This window comes from Tursiops truncatus, chromosome 9 (genome assembly GCF_011762595.2).
Source record: "Tursiops truncatus isolate mTurTru1 chromosome 9, mTurTru1.mat.Y, whole genome shotgun sequence".
NCBI classification, from domain to species: Eukaryota; Metazoa; Chordata; class Mammalia; order Artiodactyla; family Delphinidae; genus Tursiops; species Tursiops truncatus.
In genome coordinates, this window is record NC_047042.1 from 37,772,776 (window position 1) to 37,790,795 (window position 18,020).

Here is an 18,020-nt window from a genome sequence, read left to right on the forward strand (position 1 = left end):
GAATTTTATAGTATCAAGTCTTACATTTGGGTCATTAATCCATTTGAAGATTATTTTTGTATATGGTGTTAGAAAATGTTCTGATTTTATTCTTTTACATGTAGCTGTCCAGTTTTCCCAGTACCAGTTATTGAAGAGACTGTCTTTTCTCCATTATATATTCTTGCCTTCTTTGTCATAGATTAATTGACTGTAAGTGTGTGGGTTTATTTCTGGACTTTCTAACCTGTTCCATTGATCTATGTGTTTGGTTTTGTACCAGTACCATACCGTTTTGATTACTGTTGTTTTGTAGTATAGTCTGAAGTCAGGCAGCATGGTTCCTCCAGCTCCGTTCTTCTTTATCAAGCTTGTTTTGGCTATTTGGGATCTTTTGTGCTTCCATGCAAATTAAAAAACTTTTTGTTCCAGTTTTGTGAAAAATACCATTCATAATTTGATAAAGATTGCATTGAATCTGTATATTGCCTTGGGTAATATGGTCATATTAGAATACTGATTCTTCCAATTCAACAACATGGTTCATCAAATACGTTTTTAGGAAATCTTATGGGAAATTCCTTAAGAAAGTGTTCTATGGGCTAACAGGCTGTGGTTTGTACTAGCATGATAAAGTCTCTGAGAATTTCTATGGTAAGGAAAGTTCACTTGCCTTACTCAACTCTTCACAGTTTATCTGATGATAGAACACCCTTTTCCATAATACCTGTTGTTATCTCAAAGGACTATTTCTTCACACTTTGAGGAATTATAATGAACTATAAATAGTCATCTTGTATGAACTCTTTTTCTAGAGAGAACTATTTATTAAGCATCAAGATAAGTTTGTTCTATATTTTTATTTACATCTCAAAGTTTCCAAAATATTCCTTAACTTAAAATACTTAAATCATTGGTCATATATGTGTTTCAAATATTTTTTTCACCTATTGTAAGAGAACTATATTAATATATTCTCAAATCAAATCACAGTATTAGAGATTTTTTGGAACTAAAAAGATGGCTAGATTTCAGATGGTCTTCTCCTGCACCAGTCATTTGAGGAAACTGGAGCCTAGAGAAGTTTAAGAAATTTGTAAATATTGCAGAGCCATTCTGTAGTAGAATGAAGGCTTAAAAGGGAATGTCTTGAGTAAGAGCCCAGTGTTCTTTTGTTGTTCACTAATCTAATCCATTGCTTAATAATGAATTTATAAATAATGCAACTGATCCTGTTGTGATGACAGCTGAGATTTTTCATGACTTAAAGTTCGAAACAAAAACTATAAGAAAATGTCTGATTTCAAATATATCCTCATTACTAAACGTTGTTGAGATGATATTTGGCCTAATTGGGAATAAAAGCTTTAAAATAATTCAGAAATAAAATTGTAGTATTCTGAAAGCATGTTTTGAAAATATCTCATCTTTTGGAAATATTAACTTTATAAACCCCAAAATGTAAAGTTGAAGTCTGATTCTTTTTCTTCCTATTTTGTTGTTTAGTTTTTCATTTAATAGAAAGTTTTCTTACAACATGAAACCACTCTTGGGGATCAAAGTCATTGGGAGAACACAGCAGATTGTGCTTACTCATTGATTCTAACCAGTGGTTTACGAATAAGTTGTTTTCCCAAGGCAGAGGCATTTCCGTCTGTTAGGAAATAGGGACCTTCAAAACTTGTTTCCACAATGGCACAGTATCATAGCTCCTTCTTTACTAACTTTGAAAAAAAATCAGGAGATATTGTCAACCACAAAATAATAAAGTAAAATTTAAGAGGGAAAATGTATTCTTTCCCCTTCTCATATGAAGTTACTGTCTTTTACTATAATTGCATTTTGTTACTCAGAATGCCATAATAATACAGTGTTTAGGAGCTGTCAAGGTATAAAGGCACATGCTCCTACATTTCTTTTACTTAAAGAAAGTGTGTATTTTTGTATATATTAAAAAACCTCTTTACTTCCAGGAAATACACCCAACCTTTTCAAGATTAAGGAAACAACGTACATTGTATGCTTTGTTAAGAAGACAATATTAAATGTGAAATAGAAGTCCAGTGGACTTAGCTCCAACATGTCTATAACTTTATCATCATGTGGAAAAATTAATGTTGCCAGGTCAAACATGGCAATAAAATGTACAGAATAAGATATATTTGCTAAAAATAAGACATATTTGCTGAAGGATAGACTCAAAATATTGAATCATTAGTGATAGTATATGTTATGTTGAGAAGTCCTATGTGCAAATTTATAATGTTTTAATCTTTCAGATATTCTACTCTCCACTGGCCCTCTTCATACCACCTTCAGTCTATGCTGTTCATCTTCAGTTCAATCTCCTCTACCAGTTTTGGATCCACACAAAGGTAATTTTTTTTCTTAAGTTTTATACCTAAATAGCCTAAAGCAATGTCCTAGAAATCCACTAGCAGCTGATTTATTGTGTAAGAAAAACCTTTGTTTGCCTTCTTTAAGGAGAAACATGTGTTCATTTTTATTCCTTTTTACTGAATATATATTGCAACGTTTATAAGAAGCAATGAGGCCAGTTGGTCTCAATTAAATAAAATAATTTTTGAACTGTTAAGTACCAAAATGTTTTAATACTGTACTCAATACAGTATCTTCCTGTATTACAGTTTATTAAACATAAAGATGTTGAAATTCATTTCAATTTAGAGATACAAATTTATATATATGTATATATTTGTGAATATTTTGTTTATATATTTAATATATACTAGTTATAATAATTTATATGTATAATATAATTTCTTGTTATATAATGAACAATATTTAATTATATAAGATATATAATGTTTATACATTTTTAGTTATATATACATATATATATCAATCGGTGGAAACTGCTTGAAAACTCCTTGAAAAACATTTAATGCTTAAAGAAATTATCTAAATATCTTTTGATTGGAAACCTCTCTCTAGTTTTAGAGTTTAGGTTTTATTTAAAGAGTGTTCAATAAGTTTTTTCTTCCACAAAAGTGAACAAATATAATTTCTTGGGTCTTCTGTGGTATTTCAAATTGTCAGACTTGAATGTTTGCAGATAGATCATTAAGCAACTGATTGTTTTATGAACTATCATATTGATCTGGTTGTTAAATACCAAAAATCACAGACCCTGAAAAGTTCTTACTTATGCACATTAGAATCCTTTCAAGCATTTGGTATTTATCGGAAGCCTTTTGAAGTTCTAGAGGAAGCATGCTGACAGGTGTTGCAACTGGTTGAACACTACCACAAATCACAGCTGCATTAGATGCCAAAGCTTGATACAACAAAGTGCACTATTTCATTAATCTGCAGTATTTCATGCTACTTATTTACTTGGAATAAAGACTGTTACCGTGACTTTGGACGTATGTGGCATTATTTGAAGATCTGTCATGAAATAGTATTGCATTTTATGGTAGCTGACATACATCAAACAGTCAATACTACAACCATGTGAAAGAGTTGTTGAGGCCAGTTCTGACTCTAGAGGTCAAAGACAAATTTGTTTAAATCAGTGGAGGGAAGCTTTGTGATGATTTACATGGAGGGGTTAAAGGAGAAATACATTTTTATAGCAGCTCTGCTCCACATCATGCCATGTGTTGGGTCTGGTATTAGTCTGGATACAGAATAATGGTGCCTAAGTAACTTTCGCCTTTTCCTGTGGCCCTCCGAGAAGTCCATGAGCCAGGGCTTGAGTTCTATCCTAAGAAGTAAATGGGGAGTAGAGGAAAGCCAGTGGTCAGACATTTCTTTTAAGCTCAGAAGCTGCATGTGGCTTCATTCTAACTTGAAAGCAATGCATTAGAGCCTCTCACTTGTGTTGTGCTTTAGACTTTTGCAAGTACTGTACGCGTATAGTTACTACAGTTCAGTGGCACAGAAGTAAGAGCATACCTTCTGAAATTAAGGTTTGATTCTTGGAATTTTAAATTATACATTAACTGTGAGTACATTTCTAAAATTTTTACAGCTGTGTACTTAATTGCATTAATTATTCTAGACAGCATACTACCATTTGTTTACTAATAACAGAACCACTCAGGAAGTAGAGCCAAGAGATTTGTAGCAGTGGCTGCTTCTGGAGAGAGGAGCAAGTGATACAAAGAACTGGAGTGAGGAGAAGACTTAACCTTTTTAAAAGAAAAAATATATATTATCATGCTTTTGCCCTACTTTTTAGAGATTAATACATATTACATTAAGAAATAACAAATAAAAACTGAAAACAGTGGCCTTCAGCCTAGAAAAATACCCACTTTGTGACTCTAAAATATGTTAGCCCCTTTAGGCCACTTTGGCACTGTTTAATTTCAGGCATCATACTTGGGTCTCCATTCACAGAAACAATATATGAGCCATAGATGTGGCAGTGTTGACCAAAGAGCTCTGTACATACCTGGATGAAGGTTTGATTTCTTACAGTTATTTCACTTCTGCTGACATCCATAAAATCACTTTTCATTGAGGGGAATCTGGCCTAAAGGAAGTACGATTTTCTAAAAGTGAAGAAAAGTTTATTCACTTCAATCAGATGAGGATAAGAGGAAGAAAAAAAACTAACAACATGGTTTTGAAAGATTGTAAATGAGAGATAAAGTAGGTCATATAACGAACTAAAGAGTTTATAACGAAATTTTCTGCTTAGTTTTGAGTTACTTCAATGAAGAAACAATAGCATCTATCTCTTCCTTTTTTTGAAAGTTACAAAACATTCTGCTTAAAACTGTACACTGTTGCTTAATTTTTATGACAGTGTTTTTGTTTATTGTTCATTCATCTAAAGTGTCTGCAGTTCATCGTCAATTATACACTTTTCTTCTGAGTTTGCTAAATGTAATTAGAAAAATATTTATTTAATACATGTTTTAAACTTAGTAACTATGGAATATTGGAATTATTTTTTAAGCTATTAGATGATATTTGGGTGTCAACTGATTTAGATAATACAGTAACGGTAGTAACTTTATCTGTTACCTTTGGTTTAACTTAAATTTGCTATCATATTGTTCATATACATATCAGATGATGCTTGAGCAGAGAAATATAAAAATAATTACTTGGTATTGAAGATTTGAACCATATGATTCGATGACTTTTATAGTGTTAAACTGAAGCTTCTACATGGAACATTATTTTCAGTTACAAACATGAGTGATCTGTTTATGTACTAATATGGACGGATCTCCAAATAAATCAAATTATGTAACAGGGTATAGTGTATACTAATATTTATATGTTAAAAAAGAAAACAACTCTATGTTTTATATGTTCATATATGCCTAAAATGACTCTAGAAATACACGTGGGTAGCCAGCTGTTTTCCCAGGGGAGGGATATTTGGGATGGCTGACAGATAGGATTACAATGAAATGTTAACATTAATTTTACCCAGTCTAATGTGGGTTAAGAGCTATCTTTTGTTGGTAATACTTCCCTAATAACTAATGATGTTGAACAGTATTACATGTATTTATTGGACACTGATACATTTGCTTTAACTAATTGTCTGTTCAAACTCTTATTTTTTATTAAATAATTGTTTGCCTAATTGATTTGTTGAAATTCTTTATAGATTCTAGATATGAATCAATGTCAAATATATGTATTTTAAATATGTTCCCTCAGCTTGTAGCATACCTTTTTATTTTCTTCCTGATGACTTTTCATGAAAAGAAATATTAAATTTTGAAGATTAATTTATCATTTAAAAATTTTATGGTTACTTTCGTTGTATTTCTCTAAGAAATATTTGACTATCACAAACTTTCAAATAAATTATCTTAGGATTTCTTTTGGAAGTTTTTGAACTTTAATTTTCTCTTTGGGTCTGTAATATTGGAACAAATTTTTTGTGAATGGCATTTGGTAGGGGTCAAAATTCATAATGATCTCTATGCACACATCCTCTTACTCCAGGACTATTTGTTGTGGAGACTTTCTTTTATCCATTGAGTTGTTTGGGTTCTTTGTTGAAAAGAAATTGACCATATATGTGGTTGAATATAATTTTAGTCTTCTCTTTCATTGATTTGTTTGTCTCCTCTTATACAAATCCCTCACTTTATAGATTACTGTATCTTTATAGGAAGAATTGTTTGTACAGGTTGTAAACTAAAATTCTCTAGGATGTCTCCCATGTGTGATTTTATGGCCTTTTATTTCTTTCTTTCCTGTATTTATGTTATTTATTTACTTTTCTTGCTTTATTGGTTAGAGTTCACAGACAGTGTATTTTAAATCAAATTTTGGAAAAAAATTCTGGCCATTATTTCCTTAAAGATTATATCTATACCTTTCTCTCTTTCCTCTCTTGGGACTCTAAATACATGTTTATTAGACTACTTGATGTTGACTCACAGATCAATAATGCTCCATAATTTTTAAATTTTCACTTTTTTTTCTTATTTAGATTGGATAATTTCGATTAATTTGTCTTCACGTTTGTTTACCCTTTTACTTGCTCTTAAGAATCTGCTTTTAAGCCCACTAGGTGGATTTCTCACATCAGTTATTATGCTTTAAGTTTTAGAATTTTTATTTCTCTGCTGAAATTGTCACCTATTATGACTATCTTTTCCTTTAAGTCTTAATTATAATAATTATGCTTAAATTCTGGTTTGCTAATTCCAACATCTGAGTCATGTGCAAGTCATTTGCACTTCAATTGGCTTTTTTTTCCCTCAGTATGGATCACTTTTTTTCTCTTCTTTGTATATTTAGTAAATTATTACTAGCCAATCTTTATGGAAAACTTGTTGTAGAGACTCTAGATTCTATTATGTTTCTCTGACCATTTATTTTTTATTGTAGGAGGAAGCAAAATAATTAGCTAACTGTCTTGTGTTTTTGGAGGCTTTGATGTACACTTTGATAGGACATCCATCTTTTAGTACTGTCTTTAGTCCTAGGGCATATACCTTATCTTTGGTGGTCTTTAATATTAGGACAAGGCCTGTCTTGTGTTGTTTTTGTTTTATTTTTTAGGGTTCTTTTCTTTAATTAATTAATTTATTTGTTTTCATTTTTGGCTGTGTTGGGTCTTCATTGCTGTTCACGGGCTTTCTCTAGTTGGTGGGAAGCAGGAGCTATTCTTCATTGTGGTGTGCAGGCTTCTCATTGTCGTGGCTTCTCGTGTTATGGATCATGGGCTCTAGGCACAGAGGCTACAGTAGTTGTGGCACATGGGCTCAGTAGTTGTGGCTCATGGACAGTAGAGTGCAGGCTCAGTAGTTGTGGCGCACGGGCTTAGTTGCTCCACTGCATGTGGGATCTTCCTTGGCCAGGGGTCAAACCCGTGTCCCCCAAAGTGAGAGTGGCATGGACATATATACACTACCAAACATAAAATAGATAGCTAGTGGGAAGTAGCCTCATAGCACAGGGAGATCAGCTAGGTGGTTTGTGACCACCTAGAGAGGTGGGATAGGGAGGGTGGGAGGGAGGTAGACGCAAGAGGGAAGAGATATGGGAACATATGTATATGTATAACTAATTCACTTTGTTATAAAGCAGAAACTAACACACCATTGTAAAGCAATTATACTCCAATAAAGATGTTAAAAAACAAAAACAAACAAACAAGAAAAACGTGTCCCCTACACTGGCAGGCGGATTCTTAACCACTGTGCCACAAAGGAAGCCCTTTTTTTTTAAATTATCACCCTTCATTTTTCTTTTTTATTTTTTTAACATCTTTATTGGAGTATAATTGCTTTACCTGTTATGTTAGTTTCTGCTGTATAACAAAGTGAGTCAGCTATATGTATACATATATCCCCATATCCCCTCCCTCTTGCATCTCCCTCCCACCCTCCCTATCCCACCCCTCTAGGTGGTCACAAACCACTGAGCTGATCTCCCTGTGCTATGCAGCTGCTTCCCACTAGCTATCTATTTTACATTTGGTAGTGTATATATACCAGTGCTACTCTCCAACTTCGTCCCAGCTTACCCTTCCCCCTCCCCGTGTCCTGAAGTCCATTCTCTACGTCTGCATCTTTATTCCTGTCCTGCCGCTAGGTTCATCAGAACCATTATTTTTTTTTAGATTCCATATATATGTGTTGGCATATAGTATTTGTTTTTCTCTTTCTGACTTACTTTACTCTGTATGACAGACTCTAGGTCCATCTACCTCACTACAAATAGTTCAATTTCATTTCTTTTCATGGCTGAGTAATATTCCATTGTATATATGTGCCACATCTTTATCCATTCATCTGTTGATGGACACTTAGGTTGCTTCCATGTCCTGGCTATTGTAAATAGTGCTTCAATGAACATTGTGGAACATGTCTCTTTTTGAATTATGGTTTTCTCAGGGTATATGCCCAGTAGTGGGCATATGGGTCATATGGTAGTTCTATTTTTAGTTTTTTAAGGAACCGCCATATTGTTCTCCATAGTGGCTGTATCAATTTACATTCCCTCCAACAGTGCAAGAGGATTCCCTCTTCTCGACACCCTCTCCAGCATTTACTGTTTGTAGATCTTTTGATGATGGCCATTCAGACCAGTGTGAGGTGATACCTCACTGTAGTTTTGATTTGCATTCTGTAATGATTAGTGATGTTGAGCATCCTTTCACGTGTTTGTTGGCAATCTTTATATCTTCTTTTGAGAAATGTCTATTTATATCTTCTGCCCATTTATGGATTGGGGTGGTTTTTTTTTTTGATATTCAGCTGCATGAGCTGCTTGTATATTTTGGATATTAACCCTTTGTCTGTTGTTTTGTTTACAAATATTTTGTCCCATTCTGAGGGTTGTCTTTTCATCTTGTTTATGGTTTCCTTGACTGTGCAAAAGCTTTTAAGTTTCATTAGGTCCCATTTGTTTATTTTTGTTTTTATTTCCATTTCTCTAGGAGGTGGGTCTAAAAGATTCTTACTGTGATTTATGTCCTAGAGTGTTCTGCCTATTTTTTCCTCTAAGAGTTTTATAGTGCCTGGCCTTACATTTAGGTCTTTAATCCAGTTTGAGTTTATTTTTGTATAAGGTGTTAGGGAGTGTTCTAATTTCATTCTTATACATGTAGCTGTCCAGTTTTCCCAGCACCACTTATTGAAGAGGCTTCTTTTCTCCATTGTATATTTTTGCCTCCTTTTAAAAGATAAGGTGACCATATGTGCGTGGGTTTATCTCTGGGCTTTCTATCCTTTTCCATAGATCTATATTTCTGTTTTTGTGCCAGTACCATACTGTCTTGATTACTGTAGCTTTGTAGTAGTCTGAAGTCTGGGAGCCTGATTCTTCCAGCTCCGTTTTTCTTTCTCACAACTGCTTTGGTTATTTGGGGTCTTTTGTGTTTCCATAAAAATTGTGAAACTTTTTGTTCTAGTTCTGTGAAAAATGCCATTGGTAGTTTGATAGGGATTGCACTGAATCTGTAGATTGCTTTAGGTAGTAGAGTCATTTTCACAATGTTGATTCTTCCAGTCCAAGATCATGGTATATCTCTCCATCTGTTTGTATCATCTGTAATTTCTTTTATCAGTGTCTTATAGTTTTCTGCATACAGGTCTTTTGTCTCCTTAGGTAGGTTTATTCCTAGGTATTTTATTCTTTTTTTTGCATTGGTAAATGGGAGTGTTTCCTTAATGTCTCTTTCAGATTGTTCATCATTAGTGTATAGGAATACAAGAGATTTCTGTGCATTACTTTTGTATCCTGCTACTTTACCAAATTCATTGATTAGCTCTAGTAGTTCTCTGGTAGCATCTTTAGGATTCTCTATGCATAGTATCATCTCATCTGCAAACAGTGACAGTTTTACTTCTTCTTTTTCGATTTGGATTCCTTTTCTGTTTTTTCTCTGATTGCTGTGGCTAAAACTTCCACAACTATGTTGAATAATAGTGGTGAGAATGGGCAACCTTGTCTTGTTCCTGATCTTAGAGGAGATAGTTTCAGTTTTTCACCGTTGAAAACGATGTTGGCTGTGGCTTGTCACATATGGCCTTTATTGTGTAAAGGTAGGTTCCTTCTGTGTCTGCTTTTTGGAAAGTTTTTATCATAAATTGGTGTTGAATTTTGTTGAAAGCTTTTTCTGCATCTACTGAGATTATCATATGGTTTTTATCCTTCAGGTTGTTAGTATGGTGTATCACATTGATTGATTTGCGTATATTGAAGAATCCTTGCATTCGTGTGATAAACCCCACAAGATCATGGTATATGATCCTTTAAATGTTCTGTTGGATTCTGTTTTCTAGTATTTTGTTGAGGATTTCTGCATCGATGTTCATCAGTGATATTGGCCTGTAGTTTTCTTTTTTTGTAACATGTTTGTCTGGTTTTGGTATCAGGGTGATGGTAGCCTCGTAGAATCAGTTTGGGCATTTTACTCCCTCTGCTATATTTTGGAATAGTTTGAGAAGGATAGGTGCTAGCTCTTCTCTAAATGTTTGATAGAATTTGCCTGTGAAGCCACCTGGTCCTGGGCTTTTGTTTGTTGGAAGATTTTTAATCACAGTCTCAATTTCAGTGCTTGTGATTGGTCTGTTTATATTTTCTCTTTCTTCCTGGTTCAGTCTCGGAAGGTTGTGCTTTTCTAACAATTTGTCCATTTCTTCCAGGTTGTCCATTTTACTGACATATAGTTGCTTGTAATAATCTCTCATGATCCTTTGTATTTCTGCAGTGTCAGTTGTTACTTCTTTTTCATTTCTAATTCTGTTGATTTGAGTCTTCTCCCTTTTTTTCTTGATGAGTCTAGCTGATGGTTTATCAATTTTTTTATCTTCTCAAAGAACTAGATTTTAGTTTTATTGATCATTGCATTGTTTCCTTCATTTCATTTATTTCTGATCTGATCTTTATGATTTCTTTCCTTCTGCTAACTTTGTGGTTTTTTTGTCCATCTTTCTCTAACTGCTTTAGGTGTAAGGTTAGGTTGTTCATCTGAGATTTTTCTTGTTTCTTGAGACAGGATTGTAATAAACTTCCCTCTTAGAACTGGTTTTGCTGCATCTTATAGGTTTTGGGTCGTCATGTTTTCACTGTCATTTGTTTCTAGGTAATTTTTGATTTCCTCTTTGATTTCTTCAGTGATCTCTTGGTTATTTAGTAGCATATTGTTTAGCCTCCATGTGTTTATATTTTTTTAGTTTTTTTCTTGTAATTGATATCTTGTCTCAAAGGTTGTAGTTGGAAAAGATACTTTATAAGATTTCAATTTTCTTAAATTTACCAGGGCCGGATTTGTGACCCAAGGTATGATTTAGCCTGGAGAATGTTCCATGTGCATTTGAGAAGAAAGTGTATTCTGTTGCTTTTGGATGGAATGTCCTATAAATATCAATTAAGTGCATCTTGTTTAATGTGTCATTTAAAGCTTGTGTTTCCTCATTTATTTTCAATTTGAATGATCTGTCCATTGGTGAATGTGGGTGTTAAAGTCCCCTACTATTTTTGTGTTACTGTTTATTTCCCCTTTTATGGCTGTTAGCATTTGCCTTATATATTGAGGTGCTCCTATGTTGGGTGCATAAACATTTATAATTTTTATATCTTCTTCTTGGATTGATCCCTTGATCATTACGTAGTGTCCTTCTTTGTCTCTTATAATAGCCTTTATTTTAAAGTCTATTTTGTCTGATATGAGAATTGCTATTCCAGCTTTCCATTTGCATGGAATATCTTTTTCCATCCCCTCACTTTCAGTCTGTACATGTCCCTAGATCTGAATTGGGTCTCTTGTAGACAGCATATATACCAGTCTTGTATTTGTATCCATTCAGCCAGTCTATGTCTTTTGCTTGGAGCATTTAATCCATTCACATTTAAGGTAATTATCAATATGTGTGTTCCTATTACCATTTTCTTAATTGCTTTCAGTTTGGTTTTGTAGGTCTTTTCCTTCCCTTGTGCTTCCTGCCTAGAGAAGTTCCTTTAGTATTTGTTGTAAAGCTGGTTTGGTGGTGCTGAATTCTCTTAACTTTTGCTTGTCTGTAAAAGTTTTGCTTGTGTGTAAAAGTTTTAATTTCTCCATCGAATCTGAATGAGATCCTTGCTGGATAGAGTAATCTTGGTTGTAGGTTTTACCCTTTCATCAGTTTTAATATGTCCTGCCACTCCCTTCTGGCTTGCAGAATTGCTGCTGAAAGTCCAGCTGTTAACTTTGTGGTGATTGCCTTGTATGTTTTTTGTTGCCTTTCCCGTGATGCTTTTAGTATTTTTTCTTTGTATTTAATTTTTGAAAGTTTAATTAATATGTGTCTTGACATGTTTATCCTTGGGTTTATCGTGTATGGGACTCTCTGTGCTTCCTGGACTTGATTGACTATTTCCTTTCCCATGTTAAGGAAGTTTTCAACTATCATCCCTTCAAATATTTTCTCAGACCCTTTCTTTTTCTCTTCTTCTTCCGGGACCTGTATAATTTGAATGTTGGTGTATTTAATGTTGTTCCAGATGTGTCTGAGACTGTCCTCAGTTCTTTTAATTCTTTTTTCTTTATTCTACTCTGCGGTAGTTATTTCCACTATTTTATCTTCCAGGTCACTTATCTGTTCTTCTGCCTCATTTATTCTGCTATTGATTCCTTCTAGAGAATTTTTAATTTTGTTTATTGTGTTGTTCATCATTGTCTGTTTGCTCTTTAGCTCTTCTATTTCCTTGTTAAACGTTTCTTGTATTTTCTCCATTCTATTTCCAGGACTTTGGATCATCTTTACTATCGTTATTCTGAATTCTTTTTCAGGTAGACTGCCTATTTCCTCTTCATTTGTTTGATCAGGTGGGTTTTTACGTTTCTCATTCATCTGCTGCATATTTCTCTGTCTTTTAATTTTGCTTAACTTACTGTGTTTGGGGTCTCCTTTTCACAGACTGCAGGTTCCTTGTTCCGTTGTTTTGGTGTCTGTCCCCAGTGTGTGAGGTTGGTTCAGTGGCTTGTGTAGGCTTCCTGGTGGAGGAGACTGGTGCTTGTGTTCTGGTGGGTGGGGCTGGATCTTGTCTTTCTGGTGGGCAGGGCGACGTCCAGTGGTGTCTTTTGGGGTGCTTGTGAACTTAGTATGATTTTAGGCAGCTAATAGGTGGGGTTGTGTTCCTGTCTTGCTAGGTGATTGGCATGGGGTGTCCAGCACTAGAGCTTGCCGACCGTTGGGTGGACCTGGGTCTTAGTGTTGAGACAGAGATTTCTGGGAGAGCTCTCGCCTATTGATATTATGTGGGGCTAGGAGGTCTCTGGTGGTCCAGTGTCCTGAACTTGGCTCTCCCACCTCAGAGGCTCAGTCCTGACACAAGGCCAGAGCACCAGGGCCCTGTCAGCCACATGGCTGCTAGTGTTGGAGGATCTCCTGCAGAGGTGGGGGGTGGCTGTGGCTCACCACGGGGACAAGGACACTGGCAGCAGAAGTTCTGGGAAGTAGTCCCTGGCAAGAGCCCTCCTGGAATCCACCATTAGCCCCACCAAAGAGCATGTAGCCTCCTTTTGTTTGTTTGTTAATGAAATGCATAAGGTGTTTACAGAGCCCCTTTAACTTGGTAGAATATGAATTCTCAGTTTTCTCTTGCCAGTACCAGGTAGCAGTTGAAATTCCTGCTCATTACCCTCGTAACTTTTCAGCAAGTTTCTTAATGTCTTGTCCCATGCATGAATAATATAAGAGTCAGCCAAGACTCTTAATTCAAGATTCAAGTTTGAGGGCAGTATGTGAGCTGATGATGTGGCTCCTCCCCTTGTGGTGCCACAGGATTTCTCCGTTCAATTTGCAGTCACTCTTGCAGTCTCAAAATTTGATCTCTGACTTCTAACCTAGTGGTACCAGCACTTTCTCTTCAAGCTCTACCACCTCCAGCTCCCCTTTTCCTTGCAATCAGGACATGACTTAGTGTGGCCATTCTAGTAGAATCCTACTGTGCAGACTATATCCACCAAGAACAAACATCACTGTTTTGCCATCACTTGCCATCAGTGATCTAGTTGACAAGCTATGAAGAAAACAAATTCTTCTCATCAGCAACACCATAAAATCATGCAGCTGCCCCAGTCAGATCTTTTCTCTGTGGATATATTCATGATAGACCTGTACAGTAAAGGTCAGTAGAAATTGGCATACAGGAGAACTGCAGAGTGTAATGTGCACAGTTAGAAAGCATGAGAAACATACAGTGGTATTTTGAAGCAATATAGCTAGTGAGACTATAGAAGCCAGAAGTTTGCAGAAGCCAGGACATATAGAGAAGAATAGGAAAAAGTAATGCGATAGCAGCAAAAACAATAGAGTGGTAGCAGCATGAGCAGAGAATTAGGACACCTGAATTCTTGATGATATAACTAATAAAGTATTTTGTTTATTGCCCTTTTGCATCCAACATTATGCTTCTCATGGAAGTTTGGCAGTGTTTATCTATTCTTCAAAATCTTATCAGGTCTACTCAAGACCCAGTCATATGTAAAAATTTAGCTTTCTTTTACCTAGCTATATGTATTTTATTCTATCTTTTTAATAAACCATTGAGAAAGAGTGAAATAGGTAATATTTGTGACATAAATTTTAAGTCATAGTTGCAGAGAAACGTGTTTATCTCAAGTCTCTGTAGCTGTTGTTTTGCCCTTTGTGTAGGTGGGAAATGTATTGGAATTTTTAAGCTAGTCAACAAGTCTTTTTCATTAACAGATTTATATTCATTTTGCATAAAGAAAAGTGACATCTGGGAAGACATTCTTGAATATTTCACATACTATAGTTATTTAAAATTAAATATGAGTATTGTAAACACAATTATTCATCTCAAGTGCTTTTTTTGAAACACAGTAAAAGTAAGAAATACCATTTGCATACTGTAAACTGTGTTTTTCCTTTTGGGGTCTTAGAGATTAAATTACCTGAATTTAAATCCTGACTTCATTTATTGCAATCACTGCAACTTTGTGTGTGTTTATTTTTAATTAAAGTATAGTTGATTTACAGTGTTGTGTTAATTTCTGCTGTACAGCAAAGTGATTCAGTTATACATATATATATTCTTTTTCATATTCTTTTCCATTTTGGTTGATCACAGGATATTGAATATAGTTCCCTGTGCTACACCATAGGACCTTGTTGTTTATCCATCCTATGTATCCAAATGTATCCATTTCTCCATCCTTGCAACTGCTAATCCCAAACTCCCAGTCCATCCCTCCCCCACCCTGCCTCCATCTTGGCAACCACAGATCTGTTCTCTATGCCTGTGAGTCTGTTTCTATTTCATAGGTAAGTTCATTTATGTCATATTTTAGATTCCACATGTAAATGATATCATATGGTATTTATCTTTCTCTTTCTGACTTACTTCACTTAGTATGATCATCTCTAGGTCCATCCATGTTGCTGCAAATGACATTATATCCTTCTTTTTTATGGCTGAGTAGTATTCCACTGTATATATGTACCACATCTTCTTTATCCATTCATCTGTTGATGGACATTTAGGTTGTTTCCATGTTTTGGCTGTTGTGGTGTGAATCATCACTGCAACTTTGGACTGTTTACCTTCCTATGCCTCAGTTTCCTCACATGTAAAATAAAAATAGTAACACTACGTAGCATTGTTGTGAGGATTATAAAAGAGTTCATGTTACAATCTGTTGATTAGAACAGTTGGCACATAAAAAGTACTAAAAAATGTTTTCAGTGCTATTATTGTTGATGTTACTATTTCTGCACTCTAGATACCTGTTTTATTGGATGTCACTTACTATTCATTCCTAGCCATCATTATAATTATTTGTGTATATTTTATGACATAATTTTAATATAATACATACTTTAGTATGAATTACTAATAAGAATAAATGCAGTTCGATTTTTTATTTTTTTAAATTTATTATTTATTTATTTATTTTTAATTTTTGGCTGTGTTGGGTCTTTGTTGCTGTGCACGGGCTTTCTCTAGTTGTGGCAAGCAGGGGCTACTATTCGTTGCGGTGCATAGGCTTCTCATTGTGGTGGCTTCTGTTGTTGTGGAGCATGGGCTCTAGGTGCATGGGCTTCAGTAGTTACAGCATGTGGGCTCAGTAGTTGTGGCATGCGGGCTTTAGGGCCCACAGGCTTAGTAGTTGTGGCACATGGGCTCTAGCGCGCAGGCTCAGTAGATGTGGTGCACAGGCTTAGGTGCTCTGCAGCATGTGGAATCTTCCTGGACCCGGCATTGAACCTGTGTTCCCTGCATTGGCAGGCGGATTCTTAACCACTGCACCACCAGGGAAGTCCCATGCAGTTGGATTTTAAACTTGAATAATTAATTAATGCACAAATTTACTTTGGGAAAAAAAATTCATTCTTCACTATAAGAGTTTCAGATTGTTAGCATGAAGTGCATTGATCAGGTTTTTTAATATCTTTTCTTGTGTGATTTAGAAACTAATCAATATAAAAAATTATTAAATTTGCCAAGTTCTGTATATCTTGTTAAATATTTTAATTATTATATCCCACAGACATGCACTGAGTGCCTAGCCTATTACATTCCTACTCTTGCATGTAATAACAAAAACCAAAATTGGGTTAAAGACTGGAATAATGAGATGCAATATTCTGGAAGAAGGAAAAGTATCTGAGCTTGAAAGATATTAAAAAACAGACAAGTTTAGGAGAATAAACAGTTACAGTCATCCCAGGCCAATAATTCTCAGTTACTGATAGTTGTTATTGGCTGAGATATCCCAAGGAAAATATGATTAAATGACGTTTCTGTTTGTCTATTTACTTATTTCATTTTGTGTATCATATACTTAGCCAGCACTCAGTTTTTCAGCATTTTATTAAGTTATTAGATTTATTATTTATTTTAAAATTAAATTTACCTTATTTTATTGCATTATAAAAATGTTTGAAAATATTAAATTTTAAGCATCTTAACAAATACTATCTCATTAAATCTTCAAAGCAACTCTATGAAATACGAATACTATTTCCTCCAATTAAATATACTAAGTAACTTATTCTGGGTGATGTGATTGGTAAATGTGAAAGCTGGGCTTTGTATCCAGTAGTCAGGATCCAGATTCCTTGTTCTCATCCACTACACTATACAGCTTCCCTATAGATGGGTCATTTCTGATCCTAATGTTATAATAAAATAGCTACCATGTATTAAGCACTGAGTATGTGCCAAGCAAAATTTTTTCATTTAATTCCCATAAAATAATTTGAGTCACTAAAGACCAATTAAACTTTTACAGGTTGTAAAGAATGAATGTAAGTTCAAATAACTTCAGTTAATGGAGCTTTATTTTAAGGGGACAACATATAGAAGTACATGCAGCAGGAAACCATACCAGAAATTTAACAGACAATTTTAGAAAACTGAAATTTTTATATTCACTAACTCTGTGAGCAAACACCATCCCTTTTAAAGCTAAGAATATTGAGATTCTACAGTTTATATAAGGTAACATAGCTGGCTCAGAGATAATTTTTTGCCATTACTCACACATCGTACTTCTTCAAACAAAATTTTTATTTGATTACATCTCAGTATAGCATGGCAGAATGCCACAGGGTTCATAAAGAATCAATATGGTACGGTGAAAAGATCATGGCTATTGGTTACTTGAGACACAGCTCAGTTGTAATATTACCTATACCAAACTGCTGTGTGAACTTCATACACATCTACTTGTCCCTCTTAAAATTTAATCTATTCTCAGGCTGCTCCTGCTGAAAATTATTTGGTGATGTTCCATGGCTTGCTGAGTTAAGTCTAAATTTCTTGCATTTTATGTTTCTCACGCACTGCCTTTCAAATAGATCTCCTGGTATATATCCCATTACTTTCCATTCTGTACAATTCAGTCAAACTAGACCATTTCCATTTCCCAAATACATCTGATATATGATCATTGCAGTGCCTCTCCTTTTTATATTTTCTACATGTTGCTATTCTATACATTTTGCAAGGCCCAACTCAGTTCCCTCTTCTCCATAAAGTGTTTCCTTTATTAAGAGCAAACACATATGTATCTCAGACCATGTGTCAGTCACTATGCTAAGTATTTCACAAGATGTACTTATTTGATTATA

The 18,020-nt window shown here is 34.7% G+C and overlaps 1 protein-coding gene across 1 annotated transcript in view; it reads left to right on the top strand.

The window, feature by feature from the left end:
• AGMO (alkylglycerol monooxygenase) overlaps positions 1-18,020 on the top strand; it is a 332,983-nt gene that overhangs the window by 133,710 nt on the left and 181,253 nt on the right. The window contains exon 5 of the mRNA XM_019931434.3: positions 2,259-2,354. Within this exon, the coding sequence (XP_019786993.1) occupies positions 2,259-2,354 (96 nt within the window). The remainder of the gene's footprint in view (positions 1-2,258; positions 2,355-18,020) is intronic.